At 37.7% G+C, this 26,381-nt stretch overlaps 1 protein-coding gene across 1 annotated transcript in view; it reads left to right on the plus strand.

Annotated features, from left to right (window-relative positions):
• HSPA4L (heat shock protein family A (Hsp70) member 4 like) overlaps positions 1 to 17,410 on the plus strand; it is a 29,191-nt gene extending 11,781 nt beyond the window's left edge. The window contains exons 7-19 of the mRNA XM_082050898.1: positions 119 to 363; positions 448 to 524; positions 1,690 to 1,841; positions 2,358 to 2,464; positions 2,872 to 3,005; positions 3,989 to 4,191; positions 6,666 to 6,767; positions 7,283 to 7,420; positions 8,292 to 8,417; positions 9,623 to 9,730; positions 10,841 to 10,960; positions 11,524 to 11,685; positions 12,153 to 17,410. Of these exons, the coding sequence (XP_081907024.1) occupies positions 119 to 363; positions 448 to 524; positions 1,690 to 1,841; positions 2,358 to 2,464; positions 2,872 to 3,005; positions 3,989 to 4,191; positions 6,666 to 6,767; positions 7,283 to 7,420; positions 8,292 to 8,417; positions 9,623 to 9,730; positions 10,841 to 10,960; positions 11,524 to 11,685; positions 12,153 to 12,347 (1,869 nt within the window). The 3' untranslated portion in view covers positions 12,348 to 17,410. The remainder of the gene's footprint in view (positions 1 to 118; positions 364 to 447; positions 525 to 1,689; positions 1,842 to 2,357; positions 2,465 to 2,871; positions 3,006 to 3,988; positions 4,192 to 6,665; positions 6,768 to 7,282; positions 7,421 to 8,291; positions 8,418 to 9,622; positions 9,731 to 10,840; positions 10,961 to 11,523; positions 11,686 to 12,152) is intronic.
• Positions 17,411 to 26,381: the final 8,971 nt, after the last annotated feature.

Below are 26,381 nucleotides of genomic sequence, written 5' to 3' on the forward strand. Positions count from 1 at the left end.
CCTATATCAAACCTGTGTTTAAAGTTGTTAACTTTTGAAGCCAGTGTCTGTATAAAGCTATCTCTGTATCTAAGCAAACATTATCTAAAAACTTTTTAATCTCTGCTCTTCTGTGCAGGTCTTAGCTACTACTTTTGACCCTTTCTTAGGTGGCAGGAATTTTGATGAGGCTTTGGTAGACTACTTCTCTGAAGAATTTAGGACGAAATACAAACTGAATGTAAAAGAGAATCCCCGAGCACTGCTACGATTGTATCAGGAATGTGAAAAACTAAAGAAGCTTATGAGTGCAAATGCTTCTGACCTGCCACTCAACATTGAGTGCTTCATGAATGACCTTGATGTCTCCAGTAAGATGAACAGGTACTGTGCGTCATTGTCACTGCAGTGCAGTGAGGTGGGGTCTCTGTGCTGTCCTGTGACATGAAACGCTTTCCCTGTTCGCAGAGCTCAGTTTGAGCAGTTGTGTGCTGCCCTGCTGGCCAGAGTGGAGCCTCCTCTGAGAGCAGCCATGGAACAAGCTAGTAAGTAGGAGTTAATTTAGGTATTATTTTTGGTTCAAGAAAGTAACTAGTAATTCAGTTATCCTAGATCTCTTTAATGATTATCTTTTTAATATATTTTTGTATTTATTAGAATTGCAAAGCTAAGTACTGAAAAGTTAAATGTAAGTTCCATTCATATGCTTGTCATATATGCATGATTCCATTCCTGCCTCATTTAGCGCACCTGTCACTTTGCAACCCTGATTTATTGACCCTCATTCACCCTGCATAATGGAAAAGGTTGGCCCTATGAAAGATTATTTTAAAAAATAAATGTAAACCAACCAAACCAAAACCATAATGGGAAAAACTATTATTCTTTACTCCAACTGTCTGGCCAACCTGTTCCATATGTGATACATACATGTCCTCACTGACCTGAGAATTTGGCAGTATATCCTTAAATTATCTGAAGCATGTGCAAATAACCTTTTTTTCTTTTTTTTTTTTTTGCCTAATGTAGTATAAAGGAGAGAATTAGACTTTGCCAGGAAAAGGTTTTAGCCTTAACTACAGCATCTTCAACTAAAAGAAAGAAAAAATTTCTGCTTACCTTGTGTCTTGGCTAGATAACTAAACCAGGAAGTAAGAACCTGAATAAGTGCTGGGCAGAACTGTTCAAGGACTGACAGTTGTATCTTGAATCCAGAATTAAAAAGTTACCCTGCGAGCACAGTCTAATATTATGTATTTTTAGTTAAGGGGTTTGCTTTTCTTTATTGGAAAACAAAATTAAACCAAAGATGAAGTATATTTGGGATTCATTTTGTTCTTGTTTATGAGGAGTGAGGCATTGTCCAGTAGTGCAGCGCTGCCAAAGAAAACCCAGTTGCACACCCTTGAGTTTACACGTGTCAGAGAGGGGATGCACATGGACAGTGCATTTCAGAGAACAGCTGTCCTCATTTATGCTTGGCTTCTGCATTTTTCAGGACTATGTAACTAGAAAACTTGGTAGCCTACAGGAGGGACAGAGATTTTGAGTAAGGCACATCGTGACAAAGCTGATTTTAAAGATCATGTCAGCCATTGAATATATTCAGTGCTTGTCTCTGTCTAGATAATAAGGGACCTCTGTTGTTGTTGTCCAAAGACAGCTTTGCTATCTTGATGGTAACTTAAGGCCATGCACTCTCTCTTCTAGAACTTCAGCGTGAAGATATCTACAGTATAGAAATAGTAGGTGGGGCTACTAGAATTCCAGCAGTGAAGGAACAGATCTCTAACTTTTTCTGTAAAGAAATAAGCACCACACTAAATGCTGATGAAGCTGTTGCAAGAGGCTGTGCCTTGCAGGTATGGTTATTGAAATTAAACTTCAGTATTGCTTATTTAACTTCATGTACTAATGAAATACAACTAACCAAAAACAAAAGGTACTATAGTTGAAACAAGATGTAGAGTCTTACTTGCTCTTTTACCATTTGGTGACAGTGACGATGTCAGAAACTATTGTATTTTATCTGGTAATTTGCCACTGAGTGATCTTAGAAGGATGGTCTTGTGAGAGGCCTGTTAAATTTGATAAACCACATAGCACTGTTCCACTTCTGTGGAATCATTTGAAAGCTTTGGTGGCTGCCTTTACTGACAGTCACTAGGGAAGTAGCATCTGTTATTACCTTAATTAAGTCTTTCAGTTTAATTAACCTTCTGCGAAGCACGGGAAGTTTCTCTTAAAGTTCTGCAGTAAGCAGGACCTCTGTGTGACCTATAGGAATCACAGCCTTTTTGCACTGAAGTATTTAGTATTGTACCTTGTTATTTATTTGACTACATGGATATAATGAAATTTCATTTTTTGCTTTCTAGTGTGCAATTCTTTCTCCGGCTTTTAAAGTGCGTGAATTTTCCATCACAGATGTTGTTCCTTATTCTGTAACATTAAGATGGAAATCATCTTACGAAGAAGGAACAGGGTAAGTTGTATGGTGCCTAATAAAAAGTGTCTGTTTGTATGTGTATGTAAAGAAAAATGTTAAGCTATGGGAAAGACTAGGCTTCAGACTTTGAAGCTGTCACCCACTCCAACAGTTATAATTTTTTTGCATTATACCTCTTGATTTCCGATTACTGCTTAATTAGAAATATGTTTAATTAAAAAATGTTTGTGTGAAGTTGCTTCCTTTTTTTGTAAGTGTGACATGGAATCTGTAGTCCAGCTTTGAGACTTGTAGGCCTTCAACCTGGAACTCTTGTCATAAACAGACTTCAACTAGTTTACTTAGCTGCTTGGTTAGCACAGCTGCTGATCATTAGCATACCTTGATTTTGATTATCTGTTATGTTCAGTGGTTTAATCTTTGTTAATATTTTATTGCTTTAGGGAATGTGAAGTCTTCAGTAAGAACCATGCTGCTCCATTCTCAAAAGTAATTACTTTTCACAAGAAAGAGCCTTTTGACCTAGAAGCTTACTATACCCAGCCACATGAAGTGCCTTATCCTGATTCCAGAATAGGTAAGAACATGTGAATAAAAGCCCTATACCCTACTCCTCTTGACTATGGCAAAAGTGGTTCTCTTTTTTTTTTTTTTTTTTTGAAGATGTTACTTCTATATTTCCAAGGTTATAGGAAAGCCAAGGTTCTTTAGAAAGGTTCCACATGATCTTGGTTTAGGTGGGGTAATCAAACAGCATGAATGTCTTTTGGCACTTACTAGAAATTTTGTTTCTTCTTTGTATCAGTCTTCACTTTAAAAAAGGCGGTACAAAGATTTTTAGTGCTATATTGTCTGGTTCTTTCAACCTCTCTAAAAGGTGCTAGCCTGGATTTTTCAAAGAGATTTGATCAAAGGAGCTGTTAGCACTAGACAGTTTCCTGGTATTCATCTGTATTTTTCTGTTAATCTAACAACATACAGAATAGGCATATCCTGAATGTAAGCGTCTGTAGGAGTCTAACGTATTAGATGGCATGAATAAGTTTCCTGGTAGCTAATATTACCTTACTTGCAGTTACTAGAGACTCTGAGAAGTCTACTAATTTACAGTTTTGTTTATTGATTTAGGAATTGGATATAAACTTGGTGCTACCTATTTAGTTGTCTATGGAAGGAGTCTGTCATCTTTAGGGATAAAGGGAACCATTTGAGATGAATCGCAGAGCAATTTCTCTAGTGTGATGATTAGAGAAGGCAACAGAGAACACCTAATTAAGTGTTATCTTGTTTGGGGATTTTTTTTTTTTATGAAATACAGATAAAGCAAAACCATCTTGTTAATTACCAGTTCACTGATGATAATTGGGGAACCAGATTTTAGGTTATCTAGCTGCAGCTTTCTCTGTAGAAATGACAGCTAAGTAGGAAGTTTCCAGAGATTTGACTTAAATTGTATAAAGTTACTATTGAAATTAACACCCTTCAAGGAATGTATTTTATTTGTTGTTTTCTTCTTTCACTTTTTTCTTGGAACAACTATTAACACCCTGTTTTTTCAAGGGCGTTTCACTATTCAAAATGTTGGTCCCCAACACGATGGTGACAATTCCAAAGTGAAGGTTAAAGTGCGTGTCAATATTCACGGCCTTTTCAGTGTGGCTAATGCCTCTATAATAGAGAAGCAGCACATAGAAGGAGATCACAGTGACGCACCTATGGACACTGAATCATCAAGCAAGAACCAAGGCAGAGATGATGAGCTGGTATGTGAACTTGTAAATATCTACACCCCTTGTAACTCTGACAAGAGAGCCAATAATTGGAGATTAAATCATGGTGTATAGCTTTTTACACTTACTGTTTCTCCACCCTTAAATTATTTCTAGTTATGTAACACATTTCTTCATGTCTGTTTATTATTAAAGTACTGGTGACATGTGGCACTGAGGAAAAAAATTATAAAAACAGATTCTAAGGAAAAAGAATAATTTTCATTGTTTTTTAGCATCTCTACTAGTATTAGCATTATCTAGTGTTGCTATTAATATCAAATTGCAACAATATTTAATGAGAACTGTCAACAAATTAGTTCTAAAGGTTTGTTTTTCCTCAAGTACTATATTTTCGTGGAGCAAAAAATCCATGGTATTTCTTTGTTTCATAAACATTCTTTCACTAAGACATTTCTTGATCTGCTTCAGTGCTGGTAATCATTACAAACTGGCTTGTAAGTCCATAGGGGAGAATTACTGGAAATAAATGTGCAGCAGCCTTGTCATTAATACTGAGAAAAGAACATTTTTTACTTCCTTATGTCATTGTTGGCCAGTGTATTAAAGTACTACAGATCCTTAGTGCTGGCTCACAGTATTCTACCCATCAATTCTCTCATTCTAGTGTGAGGAGGATCAACTTTCTTGATAGTGCCCTGTGTACCAGACGTAGATTTGCTGAGAGTAGTGAGGTGCAGCAGCTCCATTTGATACTGTGGTATGTCTTTCTGAGACTGCAAACTGCTCAGCAGGCTGACCAGTCCCACAGGCAGTTGGACATACTGAGGCAGGGTTTCCTTAGGGAGTAAGGCTGGACAGACAGCAAACACTCAGCAGCTTTATTTAGACGAAGAGGTGAATGCATTTCTTGTCATTATCTCTTAAAATTTGTCTTCAGCTTTCCCCACTTCAGTTGAATATGCCACAGGAACTAGAGCAAATACACAGCATTACATAATTGATATAAACAACTCCATAAATATTAGCTGCTTTCCAGGAATTTGAGTGTGTTTGAAATGCCAGTCATGATGCAGTTCCTTGTGGACTACTGCTCTGCATCTGGTAGTGGTACACAAGTGAAAAGTGGTTAAAAGTGACATAGTTGGCAGCTAGTGTAATAAGTGTACTGCATGTGGAGGTTACTAAGACTAGTACACAGTGTTTGGTACAAAAGTAACCACTTCCATGCTCAGGCTTTCCATTTATCACATTTCCATTCATCTAACACGTCTTCTGTTTTGCAATGGTGCTTGTCAGCAATCACCTTTCATTATTGAGGATGATACTGTCTACTCGGAGGAGGAGGTTTGTGGTGTATATATGTAGTATTTCCCCCTCTAGCTTTTTTGTGTAGGCAAAACAGTTGCTTCCAGTTGTTGCCTTTTCTGTGTGAACAGTAAGAACAGTAAATGGGGATGTTTGTTTTTTTCTACTCTGAAGAGACAAAACTTAAATTTAGTAAAAGTAGCCTTCTTGTTTTCAACTTTTATTGTTAAAAACTTGCAAAATCAATTAATATAGATAAACTGCATATGTACCTGTGCTGGAGTTTGAAATCCTTAAATATTTTTTCTTGTACTTTGCAGAACTAGCAATAAATTATTTTACATGAATATGTAGTTTTTGAATCTGGGAATCTTAATTCCTTGAAATAGAAGTAATCTTAGACCTTTCAGACCTCAGCTATAGCTCATTGTTTATTGGTGCTCTGGACAACAAAATATTAGAATCATTCTGAAAACTCTAGATGTACCCGTTACTATGTTATTAAAAGCTTTTTGCAATGACAACAGGGAATTGTGTTTCTTAAGCTAAATCAAGCAATCAGCACTAGTAATTAGTGATGTCTTTGAGATCCTTAAATTTAGAATAAGGCACAGGTGAACTACAGATAAATAAAAGTGAAACCTCCTTAATTTCAGGGGGCAGGGAGGGAAGACAGTTGGTAATGTGCTCCAAGAGGCTACTGCAGAAACTGATTTTCATGGTCTTACGAGACAGGTGTAGGTAACAATTAACAATGACTAAATTACTTCTGCTTTGGATTATGAACTTTGAAGTTTAGGTGTATGAGGTCAAAGTTCTGGCTGTTCCATAGAGAAAGTATTGTTGTTGCCTGTGTTGTTGGTGGTCTGTTTCTAGAATGCTCTTTGCATACATTTTGGATGTATTTATTTCTAATGGAAAATGAAGGGAGTATTTGCAGGGCTTAGTGTAATTCTGTACAGGGGACAGACTGCAACATCATAATTACTTCAAGGGGGACAGGCAGAATAGAATTTCCATTTAATTTGAGAAAGCTATGAATAGATGTAGTATATCAAAATAACTGTTTAAACATGGTGAATCAAAAATCCTTAAGATTGATTCTTAATTCCATATATTATCTGTGAGGTACTGTAATGAATGTCAGTCTTAAATCTCATGGCAAATCTATGTATTCAGTTATGTAACTCTTTTTCTAGGATAAAATGCAGGTTGATCAAGATGAAGGTATTCAGAAAAGTCAAGCTGAACAACAGAACCAAGCCGAGGAGGAAACTGAAAATGCAGGAACCGAAACAAAAGTTTGTATTCAGTATTGGTACAGAAATGTAACGCTGCTTCCCTTAGACTTGGCCCAGTACTCTCAAAGCTATTTATCTTCCTAGTTGCAATACATGAGACTGTATTTGGAGGAGTACAGCCCTATTGCAATGGTTAAGTTAGGAATTCTACCTTAGCACTTTCATTACCAACATATTACACTATGATTAAGACTTTGAAGTAAGTTTCTGTTATTTAACACAGTTTTATAGTGAAGATGGAATCTAGGGAAACTTGAAAACATTATGAAGAAGAATATGTAGTGTCTTTGTCTTTTGAACAAGTTTTCTCAACAGCTCTTCACATTATGTTTAAAGAAATTAAATTTCACCTGTTTGGTTCATAACTAAGGTAGTGGTGATTCTGAATAGTAGAGGAATAATTTGTTTCTTCATTTACATATGGTTAATATGTAGCTGCCTTGCTAGTTTCATTTGTCTCTCTTTTTTGTAGTAATATTCTTGAAAGTTTCTTGATAGTGTACATCTCTTTATAGGCTGCTTTTGGAGACAAGCAGGATCATCCAGCCCAACCAAAGGCTAAAACAAAAGTTAAGAGTATTGACCTACCTATACAGGCAAGCCTCTATAGACAACTGGGACAAGATCTTATCAATTGCTATATAGAAAATGAGGTAAGCAGCATAAATAGATGACCACTCAAATTAATGTCACTGTAAATAATTATCTAGAAAGTATTTGCAACCATTAACTTACCATCTAATTTAGAATTTCTGGGGGGTTTGTCCTTAATTGTAAGGGGGTTTGTTTTAGTTGGGGTTTTTTTGGTGAGGTGAATCTTATTTCACTAGACTTAACTACCTACATCTCATGACTTTGACCTATCAGCCTGTTTTAGCTGAAGTATCAGTTCCTTTCTTAGTCAGGAAGTGCCCAGGACTGCCAGTCAAGGCTGCACAGTGTGTTACAGGAATGCCAGTTGTTACTGACTGACCTGAGCCTGGTCTGGAGTAGCAGTTTGCACATCTTTTGGTGCTTTACAAAAGTTATGTCCTTAGTTACATCACATTTTTGCCCTTCAAGCCCTACATCAGCAGGGAAGTACTATAACATGTGGAAAACCTGCTGAAAGGCAGGTTCCTTTCTGAACTTTCTATGTATTATGTCTGTGAAGATCCTACCAGCATAAGCTTCTCTGTGAAAGATGGTCAGTCTGAAAAATAAAATAGGAAATAATATTCGTAGGGCAGAATGATTCAGAGTGACTTCCAAACCAGAGTCAAGACTTGTCTTCTAGTCCTGTCTGACCTGATCAGATTGTAATCGATACCTGATTGATTTACATTGAAGCACTTGCCAAACAGCTTCCAAACATGAACTCATTTTTCCTCCCATTCCAGTTCTGCCTGCAGTGAAGATAATTTTAATCAGTAATTGTGAATTATCAGGCTTCTGCAGAGTTCTGTGGTACAGTTTCAAGGTAGTAATGCCTAAGTTCGACACTTGAAATGCTTTTAGTTTTAAAAAAGCTTTTCTCCACCCCAGGGGAAGATGATGATGCAAGACAAGCTTGAGAAAGAAAGAAACGATGCTAAGAATGCTGTTGAAGAATATGTGTATGACTTCAGAGACAAACTGTGTGGAGTTTTCGAGAAATTCATCACTGAAGAAGTAAGACTGGGCTATGTGTTTTAGCTGTTGGGATAAATTCCTTTGTATTTATAAGTATTGAGTGTGGGTTATGTGGAGGTGGCAGGGGTCTCTTGGGCTTGTTTAGGAATATGAAATATATTAACTTCACAGAAGTGAAGTTCAAACTACACTTACACCTGGCATGTGACATGCAAGAATGCAGAGTTCTGTGTTGTCTAAGAAGCTTCTCAGTGGCAAGGAAAGATTCCAGATGCGGGTATAAAAGAAAAATCCTGTGGTGGGAGTAGGAAGGTGGGACAGATCACCAAGAGCTTCTAAATGGCATGAACAGGCGAGAACAAAACGAAAATTAGCAGAAATGGAGTACTGGTAGTGCTGTGTCTTACTGTCTGATTTCATTAACTTAGAAACATGATTTGTTTCCTCCTTAAAAGTATTTTGATCTCAGCATGCTGTTGAAGTCCAAGTAAAAGGTGATGAATAAAGCTGCACACTGTGCTTTTGCAAAAGCAGTACTGGAAGAACACTTGTCCTATCATAATTTCTCTGTAGCAGCCATCTGAAGTGGCTGGTTTACAGTCATTGAGTAGTTGAAACAACAGATGTCCAGCAGCAGTGTTTTAAGGTCTGGTCTCTGGATTACCAGGTCATCAACCCAGTAACTCACTACAGATGCCTTTCCAATATAAACTCAAGGGTATGAGGCTGCCTTTTGCATACCAATTTCAAAGTAATCTCTTACATGAGTTTAGGAGATAGATAATATCTTTATTTCTGAATAACTAAAGGTAAAATCTTTGTTTATAGCAAATAGAGTCAAATTAAAACAATTCTCACTTCAACTATATCTATTGTTATCCAAATTTGTCTCTTCTTCCATCCTGCTATCAGAGAACCTGAGAAGCAAAACTTTCCACGTAAAGATAATATACAAGAATGTTATTAAGAGATTCATATGCTTTCTTATAAAATGAATTCTGAAGCTATGTAACTCCCATAAAATTCACCTGCAAACCAGATGAGTAGGGCTCTCCTGCCTCGTTCTGTAAAATCTTGGCTTTTAAGTCTGTTAATTACTGTCTTCCTTCACTATCACTTGGAATGTTTTAAACTGACTATAAACAGTCGTTTTTGAGTAGGGGGGTTTCTTCCTGCGTTGGGGGAGAAGTCTCATTTGTCATGTTCTGTTCGCAAGTAGAGTGTATCCCTGACTTACTTCACAGGATTCAAACAAGCTGACCTTGATGTTGGAGGACACAGAAAACTGGCTTTATGAAGATGGAGAGGACCAGCCAAAACAAGTATACATGGATAAGCTTCAGGAATTAAGAGTAAGGCTTTCAGTTACTTTCTAGAAAAATCATACATGTGTTTGGAGGTGGGGATGTTTATATAAGTGTACATGGCTAAAGTAGGCAAGGCTGTTTTAATGAGGGCTGTATATGTGCATACCCAGGTGTGAGGGTTTTTTAATCAATTAACTTTTAAGTATGGGCATCCAGATTGTATCTTGATGTGGTTTAGTTATGAAATGAACATAATATTTAGAACTAGAAATACAGTTTGTTTTAATGTCAGTTGTGCTCCTAATTTGAAAACAGTCAAAATTAGACTAGACTGTCACTAGTGACAGTAAAATTAATTGCTGTGGGAATTTTCTGACAGTCTTGTTACAATCTGAAAGAGGCTGTTGAGGAGTTTGTGACTGCTTTCCCAGGTATTCAGAATTACACTCCAGAATAGGTGCTCTGGTTTTCCCGTTTTCAGTGGTGTTCTATTAGCTGTATCATAAAACTGAATTTTTGGTCTAATGATAAAGGCTGAAGAGTGCTTTAACAGCACATTCCACTGTATCATGATTAGGAATGAGAAACCCTAAAATACTTAGGTAATCTCATGGGAAGATGTGGATTCTGACGAATGACTAGCTACTTGGTTTGTCATACGTTTTGAGTACATCTCTAGTTCTCGGGCTCCAGCTGTTTTTCTCTCAAGTCAGATTTTCTTGGGTGGGTGTCAACTGATGGAGACAGCAGTGTCGATTCTGGCAACTGCTGCCTTGCCTAGATACCAGTAGTCAAAACAAGGAGAAAATGGACAATAGATAGAAGGAAAGTTTTCAGGTGACCTACTTTAAAATTAAACCATCCATGTAAATCCTGTCTTGTTTCTCTTCCGAGTGCATTGTTCCAAATGCTCTTTTTGCTGAAAATAATGGCAAAATGCTAAGCCTAATACAGGCAGAGCGCTATTCCTGTGTTTAAACTTCAGAGGTTTGTTTTTTTTGTTGTTGTTGTACTAAAGCAAAATGCAGAGATTAAGCTCTTGAATGAGCGGGTAAAGGAGTGATAGGCAGATTCCCTTCCAATGCCACATTTTATTCTTAGATCAGACTAAAGTAAACTGGTATTTTGTCAGGATCTTTGTGCTTATGTTTCCAGAAATTTGGACAGCCTATTCAGGAAAGATACATGGAACATGAAGAGAGACCAAAAGTTTTAAATGAACTGGGAAAGAAGATCCAGCTCCTTATGAAAGCAGTAGAAGCATACAAAAATAAGGTAGAAGGAAATTATTTAGGGAATGAACTATTAAGGGTGTTTTAATTTTGGTTTTGAGGGTTTTTTGTGTTTAAAAATAAATCCTATGGGATTCTTTGTTAAGCTGTTTTCAAATGCCTGTTTTGCTTCTACTCCTGAGAACTTCTAAAACTGTTCTGGATTGCAAGCAAAAATGTTTTTTTCATGAGAAGATTAATTAATCATGGTTACTTTTTTATGATGACCTATACCACTTGAAATGGCTATCTCAAGTTACGGCTGTTACCATTGTTCCTGTAACTTACTATCTGTTGGGGTTACTTACTCAAACTACAGTGAATCTCGGGTGTTTTTTTTCTTGCAACTTCATTCCTAACCTATGCTTCAGCACTGGGTGCTTAAGATCAAAATTTCACATGTCGAAAAACAATGTCCTGTCTTGTTCTACATTCTTCATACTAAATGCTTGTTAAAATATTTCTAGTGGGTTGTAGCAATGTTATCCTATTTATTATGTGTCCATGAGATTCCTAATTGGGTGAGAAGCAAATATTAATTGATGATACAAATATCTCTCTCTGTAGGATGAAAAATACGATCACCTAGATCCTGCTGAGATGGAAAAAGTTGAAAAATATGTTACTGAGGCTATGAATTGGTTGAACAGCAAAATGAATGCTCAGAATAAACTAAGTCTAACTCAGGATCCAGTTGTCAAAGTGGCAGAAATATTGACAAAATCTAAGGTAAAGAAAAAAGTACATGTTCCATTCTATTTAGTTTTTCTTTAACAGAATTTTGGGGTTTTCTTTAACAAGTTTTTGAGCTCTGTATTGAGATAGCTTGAACACTCTGCAGGTCTAATATGTTCTATGTAAAGATCCATACAGAGGGATCAGCAGTTTTATCAGTGTTCAGGTCTGGCTCTTGATTTACAGCAGAGCCCCTGAATAACCCTTTTTAAAATACCCTGAGTTACAGCACCAGGCTTGCTAGAAAATGGATTACCGTGTAGGCTTTTAACAGATTGGAAAGCTCTTTAGCTAGTACAAGGTTATATTTTACATTTCTAGACTTGACAGAATTGAAAAGTCGAGGCCTTGAAGATTAAATTCTAGGTCATTATGAACCTGAAACAAATTTGAGACATTCTACTTTAATGTGATTACTGTGCAACCAAATGAACTTGTTCTCTCACTTCTGTTACAACTAGGAATTGGATAGCTACTGTAATCCTATTATATACAAGCCCAAACCGAAGATAGAACCTCCCAATGATGGGCAGGCAAAAGCTAGCGGGGAACACAATGGACCAGTGAATGGACAGAGTGGTACTGAAACAAAACCTGAACCAGCGAAGGACAATTCTCAGCAGACCAAACCACCTGGAGAAATGGAAGTGGACTAAATCTTGCATTTGTTATACTTAATTAAAATAGTGCAAGTAACCACAGGGTCCATTCTTTTTGTCTCAGATGTTCAGTTATTCTTAGCCAACCTTCTGTCATTTGTTGCTGAGTAGTTTTGAAAGTGTTTTATATCAAGTACACCTCTGATGTTCATTTCCACTGATGCTGCTTACGTGGAGCTTTAGCCAAATGTAGATTGTATACGTCAGTTTAAGCTTTCCCAATATATTTTATATCAAACCTACAGAATTGATATATAAATGGCAACAATCTACCTTATTTAAAGCTTTTATTGTGGATAAACCTCAGCTCCTTTATTCAGGAAAGGATACTGTATTGCACTACTGATGCTCAAGTGTAGATCTAATTGCATCTTTATTTTGGAAAAATATTGGAATTGAAGTGGCAAAACTTGTCACTTGAAGCACTGACCTTTTCTAGTTATTGTATTGTTATAATTTAAATATTGAAATAGGTTAGTTGGCATACTAGTCCATCTTGTTGATGTACCATGAGAATTGTACTGTCTTTTTCATATAAACTGAATAATACAAGCTTAAACAATTTTTAGATTCCCATACCACTAACAATCGTAGTTACAGAATGCTAGCGTAATGGCTCTGCCAAGTGCTGAGATTAAGTGAACAGTCTCAGTGCACACTGCTGTACATAACGTACTGTGCTTATAGGATGATGCTAATGATCATAGTATGGAGCGGTAGGATGTACAAGGACTGTTGCATAACTTTCCCTTGAAAATGTCTTGGTGCACATATTACTATTTCCACTTTAGTTTTGAATGAAATCTACAGCTTTGTCACATGCTGCAGAGGAAAAACAACAAACTGCTGTGCGAGCTGGATATTGGCACCCTGATTTTTCAGGTTGCTTAAATGTTGTTTCTTACAAACTTGAAAGAAATACTGAAAGCTTACTTAAGCCTTGGTACCCTGCATGTAAACCTTTTGGTCAAGGATCTAAACAAAAGAGCTTACAAAACAAACTGGATATTATTATCCCAAAGACGGAATCTACTTGATGAACTTGCATAGCTTACTAATTAATCTTTGGTCATTTACTTGATCTAATGAAAGTGTCTATAACGTATTACACAGTTGAGTCACTATCTTCTTTGATGCATCTTAGACATTGTCACAGTCCAGTGTATGTTCATATTTTCTGAATGCTTCTGTCAGTCATGGAGATACTGTAGCACTTGCCAGAGCAAGTCACTCTTCTTTTGACTTGAAACAACTCTTCTACTACCAGAGTAGGCTACTCTTGACCTAAGAAACCACTTTTCATAGTTAGCATAAGAGACTGAGATTAGTTGCAGTGTACCTCTTCAGTGACTTGAGCTTCATTGTAGAAATGCGTCTAGGTGTTCAGGTGTTAATTGGGCACTCCTGCAGCAGTTCTCCTGTAGCAGCTTGGTGCTGTTGTAAACAAGTGAAGGGTCATGCTCTTGTTTGTCTCTGACAGCCATTTTATCTCCAGCCATGCCCTCCATGTTCTACTGCTGTTCATGCTACAGAGAGATTCTGTGACCCAAGCTGTAGTTGATAGAGGTGAAATGTACTTGCACATCTTCACATGAAAAGGAAGCAGCATTTACAGCTGCATACAAACTAGCTCGAGTGCTAGAACTGCATCTTCATGACTGACATCAAGTCATGGAGATGCACGTACTTCATTTTGCCCTGCTGCTCCTCCTTTATACAATCAATTGTGGATGGTTCGCATCTTGAGTTTACATATTCAAAGCCCTTGAACAAAAACTGAGTGACCTTGAAGAGAGCTGCAGCTACTCAGCAACCTCAGTCTTGAATTCTGCTCCTGTAGCCACGCATCTTTGGTATGGAGGGGGTGACTGCACTTCCGGTGTCAGCTGTCCTGAGTCAAAGTTGGGACAGGACTGAACTAGCTTTGGTCCCATAGACTTTAACATCATTAATATCTTAAATGGCTTTACCACGGCAATGTAATGAGTAGCATCTTTAAGTATTGGCTTCCTAAAACCCATCTACGTGTTACTTTGTGTGTTAGACTTCTGATACCTGGCAGAAGAGCTCAAACACTTACACTCCAGTGTAAGCTCGTCAATAGCTAAAAGGTCATGTGTAAGAACAGAAAATCTTCTGCTTATTGTCATCAAATGTTGAATATTACATTACAAATGTTTCAGGCTATTATGCATAAAGGCTGGAATAATTCTACAGCAGCTTAATATAGCAATTGTAAAGGCACATATGGTTAAGACAAGCAATTGTAGTAAGGTTTTCTTACTAGAATAGGGTGGGGTTTTTTTGCTGTGCATCTGCTCTGTCTCTAGATCCCTGGTGAAAAGGAATGCTGTCCAAAGACTGCAGACAGCAGCTGGTTGCTGATAGCACACTGCTTGTTAAGAATCCCATTTGGAGGGCAACACTGATCTTTCTGTAGTGAGCTTCACCTGAATGTGTGAGTGTATGACTTAAGATGTAATCTGTTTTCTGTTACAAAGAGGACATTTTACCAGGACACAGATTAAAGGTTCTCAAGTACTTACATAAACTATGCAAAACTTGAAGATGAGGTTTTGTGTATTGGACTCAAGCGAGTTATCCCTGACAGCACCAGAATGAGCATCTTGCAACATAAGTGTTGCTAAGGTACCAACAGTAGTATGCTACTATGCATCTGGTATATTTTTAAAAGCAGGTGTTCATTGCTAACATCATCTTTGAGACTTTCTATTGAGGGCAAGATACATTTCTCATGTTTGAAAATGTTTCCTCCATCTCACAAAAAAAGAAAAAAAGAAAACAGGAAGCCATGCTATTTTTGTAAAGGCAGTAGAGTTGTGGGGTGGTGGTTTGTGGTTGTGGGTTATTTTAAAGTCTTGTTAATCACAGTCTACAACTTCTACATAAAAAGTTCAGTTACAAAACCGCATAAATACTTGTATTTTACCAGTAACACCTTTCTTCTTTCCTTTAAAAAGCACAGATTCCCTCCTGTTTTGAACATTAATGAACTTGCTCAAGAAATGGCTTTCAAATCAGTTTGCTTTACTAAACCAAGTTGGTGCTAGCTGCTTTACAACAGATTCGTGGCTTCCTTTCCACATCATTTATTACACTGGTTAAGATTCAGGATTTTCTTTGAACTTCATTCCGATTTTTTAACAATCCCTTGAAGTTAAACTTCTATACTCCTCTTTCTTTCAACTGACAAGGGAGCTAGATGATAAAATAACAGCTGCCTGCCTTGTTTGGTCTGAATTTGAATGAAGAATCCTCTCCCTCCTTTGCTTCTGGCAGTGTCCCTCTTTCCCTGTTTAAATATTGCCTTTGGGGCATGCTTGCAAAACTTAGAGTAGGCAGTTGGATCCTGAGATCCTGAGTCCTCCAAGCTGTTTAAGTGAAGCACCTGACTAGTGTTACCATACCGGCTTCACAGGACAGCTTGGCAGAATGAGGGAGAAGGTGCCCTTGTGTGCTGGGTATGGCTGCCCGCTCAGGGAGCTGCTGAGTTGCTGCTGAAGCAGACAGGCCTGCAGCTGTGGAGTTGTGTAGGCTTGTGGGCACTCAGAGGGTACCGCTGCTGCAGTGGGCACTATGAAGTGTTTTATTCTTCTGCTTAAAAGTGAAAGCTGTTAATCTAAAGCACCCAGTCTCTCTGTTGGTAAGATTCCTTTGTATCTCCAGCATTGGAAAGTATTTCGTATGTTTCTAAGTCATCTCAGTGTGCTGAACTCCAGTCTCTGCTATAGATTCTTCCTGTTACTGTTCTCAAATACTCTGTAATTCAGTGGGATTTTTCACTGTAAGGATTAGGTATAATTTCAGGAAACAGGCAAGGAACTGGCAGGAAACTTCTTCCTAAGTATTGACATTATTGTGAGACCTTTACAGTTGTAACAAACATTGGAATCTTTGCAGTTATCAAGGCTCTGGTTGTCCATGCCTTTCAGTTAACCAACACTAGCTTCCAAAAACTTGAAACCATTTTACAAATATGCTGCATTTGCTGGCTCAAAGCACCTAGCCAGCTGCCATAAGAAAACAAGTTCAATTCATTTCCCACAGATAAGTTTCAGCATGAACCTCATTCCTCAAAACAGGGTTCTCATTTGTGTGTCACACTGTAATACTTCAATATGCTGACTTCTGTGAGCCCTTCTAAACTGAGGCCCAGATGCCCACACTTGGTTGTGGCTCAGTATAGTGGCTACATGCTCTAACGGTGCTTACATCAGCATTTTCTTTAACTGGATGGAGGAATATTATGTTGTCTCTTAGAATTTTTTTGTTATGCTGTTTTCTCGCCTTTCAGGCACCAGGAGACAGAAATGCTCTGTCAAAAGAGGTAGTAAAACACATGTTGCTTAACAAAAGGCAGTTATTACCTTGTAAATTTTCATTTCAACTCCCAAGATAACACTTGGGGTATAAATACAAACTGTTAGTAGGATAGAGAAAGTTTGTGGTAGCTAACTCTTAGCTCAAGTCTTAGATTTCAGTCACCTATTACATACACATGTAAATAGCCAGTGCAAACAACTTCATGTGACTACCAGCCCTGTGGGATACTAAAACAGGAATGTGTTCATGTGACTTAACTGATACAGTTATTAAACCCTGTTTTCCATCTTCCTGGTCAGAAGTAAATATATCAAGCAATGAAAAGCAGGAATCACTGCAATGTGATCTACGATGAGTCATTTTAAACAAAAAGCAATTAAGAGCTATACCTACCAGCCATCTCAACAAAGTGCTGAAATGGTTAAATTAAATTAATAGAAAAGGTGGTATTCCCTGAATGTTGCATAGTTGGAAGAGTTTGTTTACATAGTCTAAACATATCTCCACAGGATGGGGGGAGGGAAGAGATGGGAGTGTTAGAATTCAAAGCAGTGTTTTAAGTATGCAAAATGTTTACTATGTATGTAAATGGGATTCTTATTAGTGACAGACCATGTGCATATTGACAATACTTCAATTTATTTTTGAATGGCAATATGGATTGTCAAGGTTGTGTATAATTATAATAAATATATAAGCTGCTACTTGAACCATAAGTGACCAGGCAAGACCTCATTTTTTCTTAAAAGCAGCTTTGTCTGCAGTCATGGCTTGAGACAATGTATGGTTTGCCCAAAAGACCACAGGTAAGAAACAGACATTTCTGGTGGCTCACCCTACTCTGCTGGCTTAGGTGTGGTTTCTCTCAGGCTTCTCTCTGTCCCAGTCGGCTGCAGACTCTTGTCCTACCAAACCCCACCAGATAAGTTACCTAGAAATACCGTGACTCCACTCCAGCATACCACTGCTTTGCCCCTGGGAAACTGTGCTCATTTTCACAGCAGCAGTCACATTTGTGCCGTTGGATAAGCATGAATTGCCAAATTTCAAGTAATTAATCTCCCATGAATGATCTAGTGCAAGTTCAAAGCATAGTCTTCCTGCATCTTGAACTGCTTGGGAAAAGTGATGGCTTCAGGCATCGTTGGTTCTCTGAGAAGATCTTGAAGCGCAGCAGTGAAGCACCAGTCCATGGGCTTACTCCAGGAGTTCTTCCATGTCCCAGCAGTGCAGTGGGAATTCCTCCATGCCTCACCAGTCTGCAAGGACTGTAGAGTATCTGCATAACCTATATAAATGGATCAAAACACAACATGACTCAACATGTTTATATCCATCTTCCTCAATACATTTAAAGGCTTCATGAAGCCTGCATTTTTTCCAGACTTTGCATATGTGGATCTCAATAACGTCTAACAAAATATTTCAGTGATATTTGTTTCATAGATGAGGTTTGGGACTTAGGGGAAGGGAAAGGTCCTTCCTTAAAAAAAACCCAACATATATACATGCATGTGTGCTTATGCATATGTATGCATATATGTAAAAATATATTATCTGAATTCCTCTCCATGTGCTTAACAAGTCAGTATTGGGGAAAATAACCATCCTTAACCTACTTTGCCATCTGAGCATCTCAGACCAGTCAGTTAGCTGGTTTACCCTCCAGTATGCATCAGCTGTGCAAGGATGCTCACAATCAAGAGAAGTGTTCCACTGTTATACTGCAAAAGAGGAAAATAAACTATTCTAGCAAAATTAGTTAAACATAAAAAGAAGTTTGAGGTAATCAGCTGAAATTCTGAAGGAATTCCAAGGAACAGCCATGATATCACACTAATGATACTTGCATCAAAATATTGAAATACATTGTGAAGAAGTAGATTTCAAATTTCATCTGAAAAATAGCTTCTCTGGTGCTGTAATATTCTAATGCTACCTCAAGGAGCTGACTTGATGGAGCTTCAGGGAGAAAAGAGCTGCCTACAGAATAAAACCAATTTATTCCCAGAGATGCACGTTTGTCACAGAGCTTCTGAAACAAGGTCCCAGTGATCATTACCGCGACTCCAAGTAAATATTAACCTTTACTTCCTCAGATTAACTCTGTCTTGCCTTCTTTATTCTCCCTAGAAATATCAGTGTGCCCTTCCTTTGATAAGAAATTAATTGCATCTTCAGTAGTGCTGAAGCACTTTGAGTCACAAACAAGAAAACGGCGTTTTCTATAGCAAGCACAACATTTTTAAACTACTAGTCAAGAGTATTTTACTTTCAAATTTGCCCAGAAAATACTCTCATCCTTATAGATTCAAGAAGGAGACGGCTAGCGGAAGGTAAATCAGCAGAGAAAGAAAATAATCCATTACTTGTTAGACACAATTAAAAGCTCCCCAAAACATCACAAAACAGATGCAAGAGTTCTGAAAATGCTGTTTTTTGTCTCATACATATTTTGTGCTGCAGCACTGAACTTGGCTAACTTTTCAGTAGAAAAATATTCTCAGCTGAGACATGAACAGCACAGGTTGGGAACCCTGACTTCCCCACCACATACCCCAACATTACCTTTCCCAATCCTCCATTGCTCCTGCTGGTACTATTGGGCTGATACGTCATTGAAGAAGCTTTCAAATATACTGCATCCTTGATTATACTCTTCTGATCCACTTAAATGACCTTAGCAGATATCACTACCCAAGGGATCCAGCTGCTTTGCTAATTGAGCTGCTTGCCTGCTAACTAAGCACTAGTTACAAACACAAATTTACAAAAATACCTTCAAAGGGAGTCAATCAAAATTTCTGACATAATACCCTAGGGAAATAATTAATAGATTTTCATTTAAACTGGTTATTGGCTCTAGGCAGAAAAATCTCTCCTTTGGTTTTAAGTTTGTATCACTTTACAAGGTGAAACATCACCCGTAAGGGGACACAATGCAAGTGCTAACCCGCAAGTATCTGCACTGATTTGAAACTCCTTCATCTCTGTGGGGATGTCATTTTCACTTTGGTGTGAGGAATTGTTTTCATTGATGTAAGCAAGGTTTGTGAAGATTCTGTTATTAATTTAATGACAATTCTAAAGTCTTCTTCAGAAACAGGTCAAATACTGAGACCACCCTTTCTCACAGAATTTAAGTTAACTTGCAAGTTTCCTCTATTAGGAACTATCACTTACCGATCACAAGTGCTGTACGATCAAAAGAATGACAGAAAGTGCATCTGGAAGTAAATTTTAGAGGTTATTTAGTGCACATAAGTGCATCAAAACAAATAAAAATGGTGTACTTGTCCTAACAAACATGTGTTCTGCTTTTCTCAAAAATGACAGACTTCATAATCTCAAGATACACTTTGTTACAGTGAGAATATATTTGCTGGTTCACAGAGAATACACCAAAAAAAAAAAAAAAAAGCTTTTAAAGATGTTTTCTTGCTAAATGGATTTTATAGCTATTGTAAGGGATGGAGCATTAGCTATTGCTGTCAACAGTGAGAAGGAGCTACACAGCCCCCAGCTCTGCTATGATTTCCAGTCTATGAACAAGTGTTCTTTTTGGCAAGCCTATGTAGACCAAGTTCTGCAGGGAAAAATACTCAGTATGTATATGCAAAACACTGAGTTCTGTTGGATCTTGCTCTGTTCTTTACTGTCGTACAGTTAAAGAACAGAAATGTTTCATTTTCAAAAGATATGCATACAAGGCACCTAATTGCCATTGAGAAGTTCAATGTTAGGAAAGAACAGGGAAGCACAACTATACTGTAAATCACAACTAATAATTAATTGCTTTTGCAATTGTGTTTGCTCTCTAGCAATGACACAAAGATCCTTCCATAGCCATTCCATCTACAACCTACTGATATCCACTGATGTACAGAGTTAGAAAGAAGTTATAAACAAATATAGTCAAGAGTGGGGAAGTCCCACATACAACTCCCAAATGCAAAAGACTAACACATAGAGAGGCTGACTGAGGAACACACACTGAACTTGCAGAGAAGACAATAAAAAAACCTCTTTTCACAGTGATTCATGTCCTGCTTAAGAACACAGCACAATCTGGTGCTGTGTTCCAAACAGCAACAAATACAGCAGACACAACCAGGGCAGTGGTTAAATTAGCAAAACATCCCAATGACCTAATTGTTTCCATAACAATATAGGCATGATGTCAGCCTGGCTCTAGTGGCAAATCCGTGATTAATCACATGCTTGGTATCTACAGAGACAGGACTCAACTGTATCACACAGTCACAAATACGGAAACACCATTAAGATGTACAAAAGATATGAGAGGAAAAAAGCTTATGCTGGCATCAACAGTGAAATTCCAGAGAGTAATCTCACTGGACTACCAGATGCTGGCATTGTAGTCCAACACAATTAGAAAAACCAGAATATCCACCTGGCTTTGACAGCATTTATATAAGCAATATAGTATTCCTGTAACACAGACTTAAGGACATTGTGGCAGGGCCACCCTCAATAGGAGGGTTCAAAGTTGGAATATCCATAAAAAATGTATTAGTCATTGACACAAAGCCTTATGACATACCAAGGATTTTACTCAAATCAGAATATATTTAATAGCTAGTATTTCAGAAACAATCATTCTTTGTGCAAACTATTTTTTCTTTCACTTACATTACAAATAACTCCACCCACACTCCTCAGTTAAGGATGAAACATGCTGTCAGTTTTACAGACGAGCAAACTGAATCACATGGCTGACAAGTTGGACTTGTTTCTTAATGATATGGATTTAAATTTTAAAAATCCTTCTCTGAAATGAATGGATTTTCATCAGCATAAAGGTATGGTAGGTGAGAGAATAACCTTTTAATTGTATTTTTTTCTTGATCAACATGGCAGTGGCAGGGTAGTTACAGGATGAAGTTTCAAGCTTTTCTTCTGTCTGAAACAGCCATTCCCTCTGCAGAACTCATCATCAGACAGACAAATGAGAATCACAGCCTCTTCCTGTGAAAGGTAAAGTGTCAAAATTACATGGGTCTCAAGATATTTGTTCAACTCCCAGTCTCTCACAACTCATACATTCTGACATCTAAATTCACGTATTTCCTTTGAGCATGAACACTTTAGAGAGCAATGTCACTCTCCTGAGCAGCTGCAGGATCTCAAGTGGAAAAAGTTTTTATTGTTTTGGGGTTTTTTTTTGTTATAGTTGTTGGTTTTGTGGATTTGGTTTTTTGTTGTTTTGTTTTGTTTGTGTTTTTTGGGTGGGTTTTGTTTGTTTGTTTGTTTTTAAAAAAATGCTTGGGCTATTGACAGGAAAAACAGATTGTACTGCACTGCAGCAACACTATTGTTTTGTCAGCCTTAAGCAATAAAGTATCATGGGTATAAACATGCCATGGAAAGTTCTCAAGGAAAACCAGTCTGGTATCTTAATGGTAGGAAAGAATATCAGGGAGGAGAACTAAGAGCTCAATAATTAAAGCTGAGAATAGGTTTTTGCTTAAGAAAGGAGTTTCAAAGGTAAGTCTACATACTGCTTCTTGTACCTTCCAACTTCAGTCACATTGTAAGGATATCCCTGTCAGTTTTAAACTGCCTTGTTCAAGTACTACTCTAGCCACGTGAGCACAAAGCTCAACACAGGCTTATTAGTCCTGAAACACAGGCCCAACATCAGGCTTTACTAAAAACTAGGCACCTGCTGTTGTCAGAGAAGTGGCACGCGGGCAAAGCCATTTGGTCGAACTATTCTTGAGACAGGAACACACAGGAAAAAAAACAACCTTGACAGTATGTGAATTTTACTGAGAAAAAAATATTATTCCTATTTTCTCTTCTATTCATTATGAGTAAGGCTGTTTACTATTGAGCTGGAAATGTCACAGAAGAAATGCAACTTCACAGTTTCTGAAAATTTTAAACTGCAACCTGGGAATCAAATGGAACCTTTGTACAAAGCTATCCAGCTTCTCTAATTGCAGTAGAACTATAGCTGCTTATGTTCAGAGTTGAATATAGTTGACTACAGTTTCTGCCCTCAGAAAGCACTGTCCTGTGTTTGCTTCAGAGGAGTTGCATGGTCTACACAGGCACTTCCAATATATTTTCAGTCAAGATGGTGGAAAATAACCACATTCATTTAGTTAGTGATCAGTTGTATTGCTAGAACTGACAGTAATCTTATTCTCTTTTTTTTTGCTAAGGCCCTCTTATTTTAGAGAAAGCTGAGGATGTTACAGCTGGGCAAGCCTCTGCAGTTACATGAATGTCACAGGTTGTTTAAAATACAGTGATGGTCACTTCAGATCATTTATTCACTCAAAGAACTTCTGTGCTTCATGTGCAAGAAGGTAATACTTGATGCCTCAGTGGATGATCATGGAAGTTCATAGTACAAATAAATACACCTAATAATGCTATGCTGCATCTGACATGCACATATGTTTCCTCCTACAATTTCATTAACTTTACTGCCAGCGTGAAGCATAAAGACTGGTAAACCCATTTGTTCTCTTTTGACAAATGAGAAAAATAAACAGTACATCGTACAAAGGCAGATTAACTTTTTTACCCATGATATCTATACTCATAAGGGTTTTTTTAAAAGACTGCTCAGCTATAAACACTCAATTTTTTATCAAAAGCATTGCTTACTATGATCCTGTCTTCCTGTTTGAAGGCATTAAAGTGCAGTTCAAAATCCATTGTTTTCTATTCAGTGATCTTTTCGCATTCTATGGAACAGGTGCAAACTTCATCTGCTTACAGGAAGCTCAGTGTACAGGTAAGTGCAAAGATCTGAGTTCTGAAAACATATAAGTAAAAATGCTAATTAGAAAAAGTATTAAACTATGATATAAGACAGTAGTTGCTCTCTTGACTGCTCCATAATTCCATATGGCTTGGAAACATCATTATCAACGGAATTGTACCTAAGGGAGCAGTCTACCTTTGCAAATAAAACTAGCTGTCAACTCTGGCAGTTACACCCCCTGCTGGCAATGGAATATTCAACAAGGAAGACCAAAGAAACCTCTAGAGAATGTCTAAATAAATGAATGTGTTAGGTAGTGTATCTGGAGGGGGGAGAAATGGTATTGCATTGGGCAAAGATAAAACCAGACTAGTGAATCCCCAGATACCAAACCACAGCGAGCGTATGCTTCAACTAACATGTATCTGTGGAGTTGAATCTCCAGTGTACCGAGTCACTCAGCTGACAGAGAACAGGGAAAGAAACACAAGATGAAAAGGTTTACAGAGCTGAGGACAAACAGCTAAAATTCCACATGTGTATGAACTGGACACAAGTGTCACCCTTGGATACTGGGAGGCTCAAGATAGAAAGAAATTGTAGACTGAGGCCCTTATATGAATACAATGCATTTGCAATAAATTGATTTTGCAGGATTACTCTCAACACATTTTGGCAGGCTGAATTAAGCATAGATAAAGTCTGAGGTGGAATGCCCCTTTTGTAAGCCAAAAATTAAGAGATTTTTGGTTTGATTTGGTTTGGGTTTTTTTTTCCAAATGATCTTCTGAGTCATAGGAGAACACTAAATTTTTTGGAGAGTTTGTAACTTACAAAACAAAATAAATTTACAAACACTGAAGGTGTGGATAACAACCATAAGGAATAGACCATATGCTCCTAATCCAGCACAGTCAGAGCCAAAGTTTCTAATGAGATTTGCTCCAAACATCAGCATAATCAAGACACAGAGGTTTTGTTCTCACAAGTTTTGGCATGGTGTCTTTTAAGATAAAGCATGTAAGTAGCAAGACATTTTAATGCTCATCTGTAAGATGCATTTATTGCAAATAAGAAGCACAATGTGAAGACTGCAGACCACTGTAAACAGCAAACATCCAGCAAGCATGTTCCAAAATAAATGATCAAACTGTTGAAATGCCAGAGTGAAACAAGCAACCAGTAATGAATTGTTACTGACAGAAACATTGCCTTTCCCCACTCAAATTTTCATCAGACAGATGATTCTAAATACCAAGAGCAAGGTTTCTCATCTCTGAAAGCAAAGCTCAGTTCTCTTATTGAAAGGTTAACTCTGAAAACATTTGTGTGGGTGGGCAACAAAACAGAAGAAAATTTTCATTTGATGAAGTTTTATATTCTTTGTGGAAAGAAAGAAAGAAAGAAAGAGAGGTATCCAAGCCTCCATGATCACGTACTTTCCCTTGAATAAAATAAATGAATAAATTGTGCACTACAAAAAACATTGCAAACATAATGAGTCCTCCCCTGTCCAATTATTCTAGCAGTGCCATACAGAATGAAGAATAGAAGAAAAAACTGCCTGCATGGTGTCGTTTAGAAAGTAACTGGAAGTGGCTCTTCCTCTACAGGACAGTCATAATAAATATGAAAATACGCATTTCAGCTGTATTAGGCCAGGAAACACCCCGCTAAAGTTTTGCAACTGTGTAATTACAAACATCATTTTTTAAAAAGAAGTTCTCCTTCTTAACAGCTGTTGGACTTGGTTTCCAGTGAAGAAGTCTAGCAGAATTGCATTTACTTTCTCGTGTTGCTGATGCACACAAGCAGACTTGCAGGACAAGCCCTGGTGTGTGGATTGCTTTGCTGGCCCTTCTTCACTTCAACAGCTTGCAATGCTGCTGAAATATGTTCCCTGCACAAGCTCGTTGCTGATGAGCTCACTCCCTGGCAGGCCACAGCAATCTCTTGCGCATATGCCTGTGATGCTAAGGCATAATTTATTTTAACATTTAGAATATAAAGCTAACACATCAAAACAGAACTGGATGGGGATCCTTTCAACACCTTCCTGTGCCACACCTTAATTGTCTTAAGAAAGTGAATGATGCATTATGTGCTTTATTTCCTTTGCCTTCTCCCTTCACCTGAGCTGAGCATGTTCCTTCTAGCATTCTTGCATATTCAAGCAGTCATAAGTGAGGTAAGTTATGCAAATGTAAAAAAAATAAAACTGAAGTAATGAAGAACTCCTCAAACTTTGCCATGTCATCTCAATGGGCTTTCTTCAAAAGCACAGCCATCCTCCCAGGTCTGCAGGGGAGGAAGGAGGATATCAACTAAGTCATTCTCCAAATCATTTGTGTCTTCTTGGGCAACAGAATAATACTTGGTAGCATACTGTTAAAAGCCAGCAAACATTCAGTGAATGCAAGGCATCCATTTGACTGCCTCTGTATTACACCAGAAAAACTACAGACTTCTAAAGTAATCATTCTACAACACCTGGCACTAAATAAATACATATATACAGCAACAGGAAGAGTTTCAACAGAGTGCCACTCACTATTGTAGAGTGCATTCTCTGAAAAAAAAAAGATCTACAGTTTCTATCATTCTACTGATATGCTCTTCTTAGTCTGGGAAGTTAAGATATCATGAAACAAAATCAACCTGCATATACCCATGTAAAACTGGACAGTTTTTAGGTTAACTCAAATCATAATCCAGATTTTTAAAAATGTGCTAACTACAAATTGTGAGCATTGTATTTGTCTAGCTGGGAAGTATCTGTCCAGAGGACTTAATGGTTTTAGTTTACTATTAAAATGAAACTGAGCATCTGTTTTGATTCTAGACTTAAAGTGGGGCAAAATAAAGAAAAAAGACTGGCACTTTTCTGAAACAATAAAATGGGGAGGGGGGTGTGTGGAATCAGAGGTTATTATCTAAATAACTCC

The sequence above is a fragment of the Streptopelia decaocto genome (assembly GCF_964273445.1).
Source record: "Streptopelia decaocto genome assembly, chromosome: 4".
NCBI lineage: Eukaryota > Metazoa > Chordata > Aves > Columbiformes > Columbidae > Streptopelia > Streptopelia decaocto.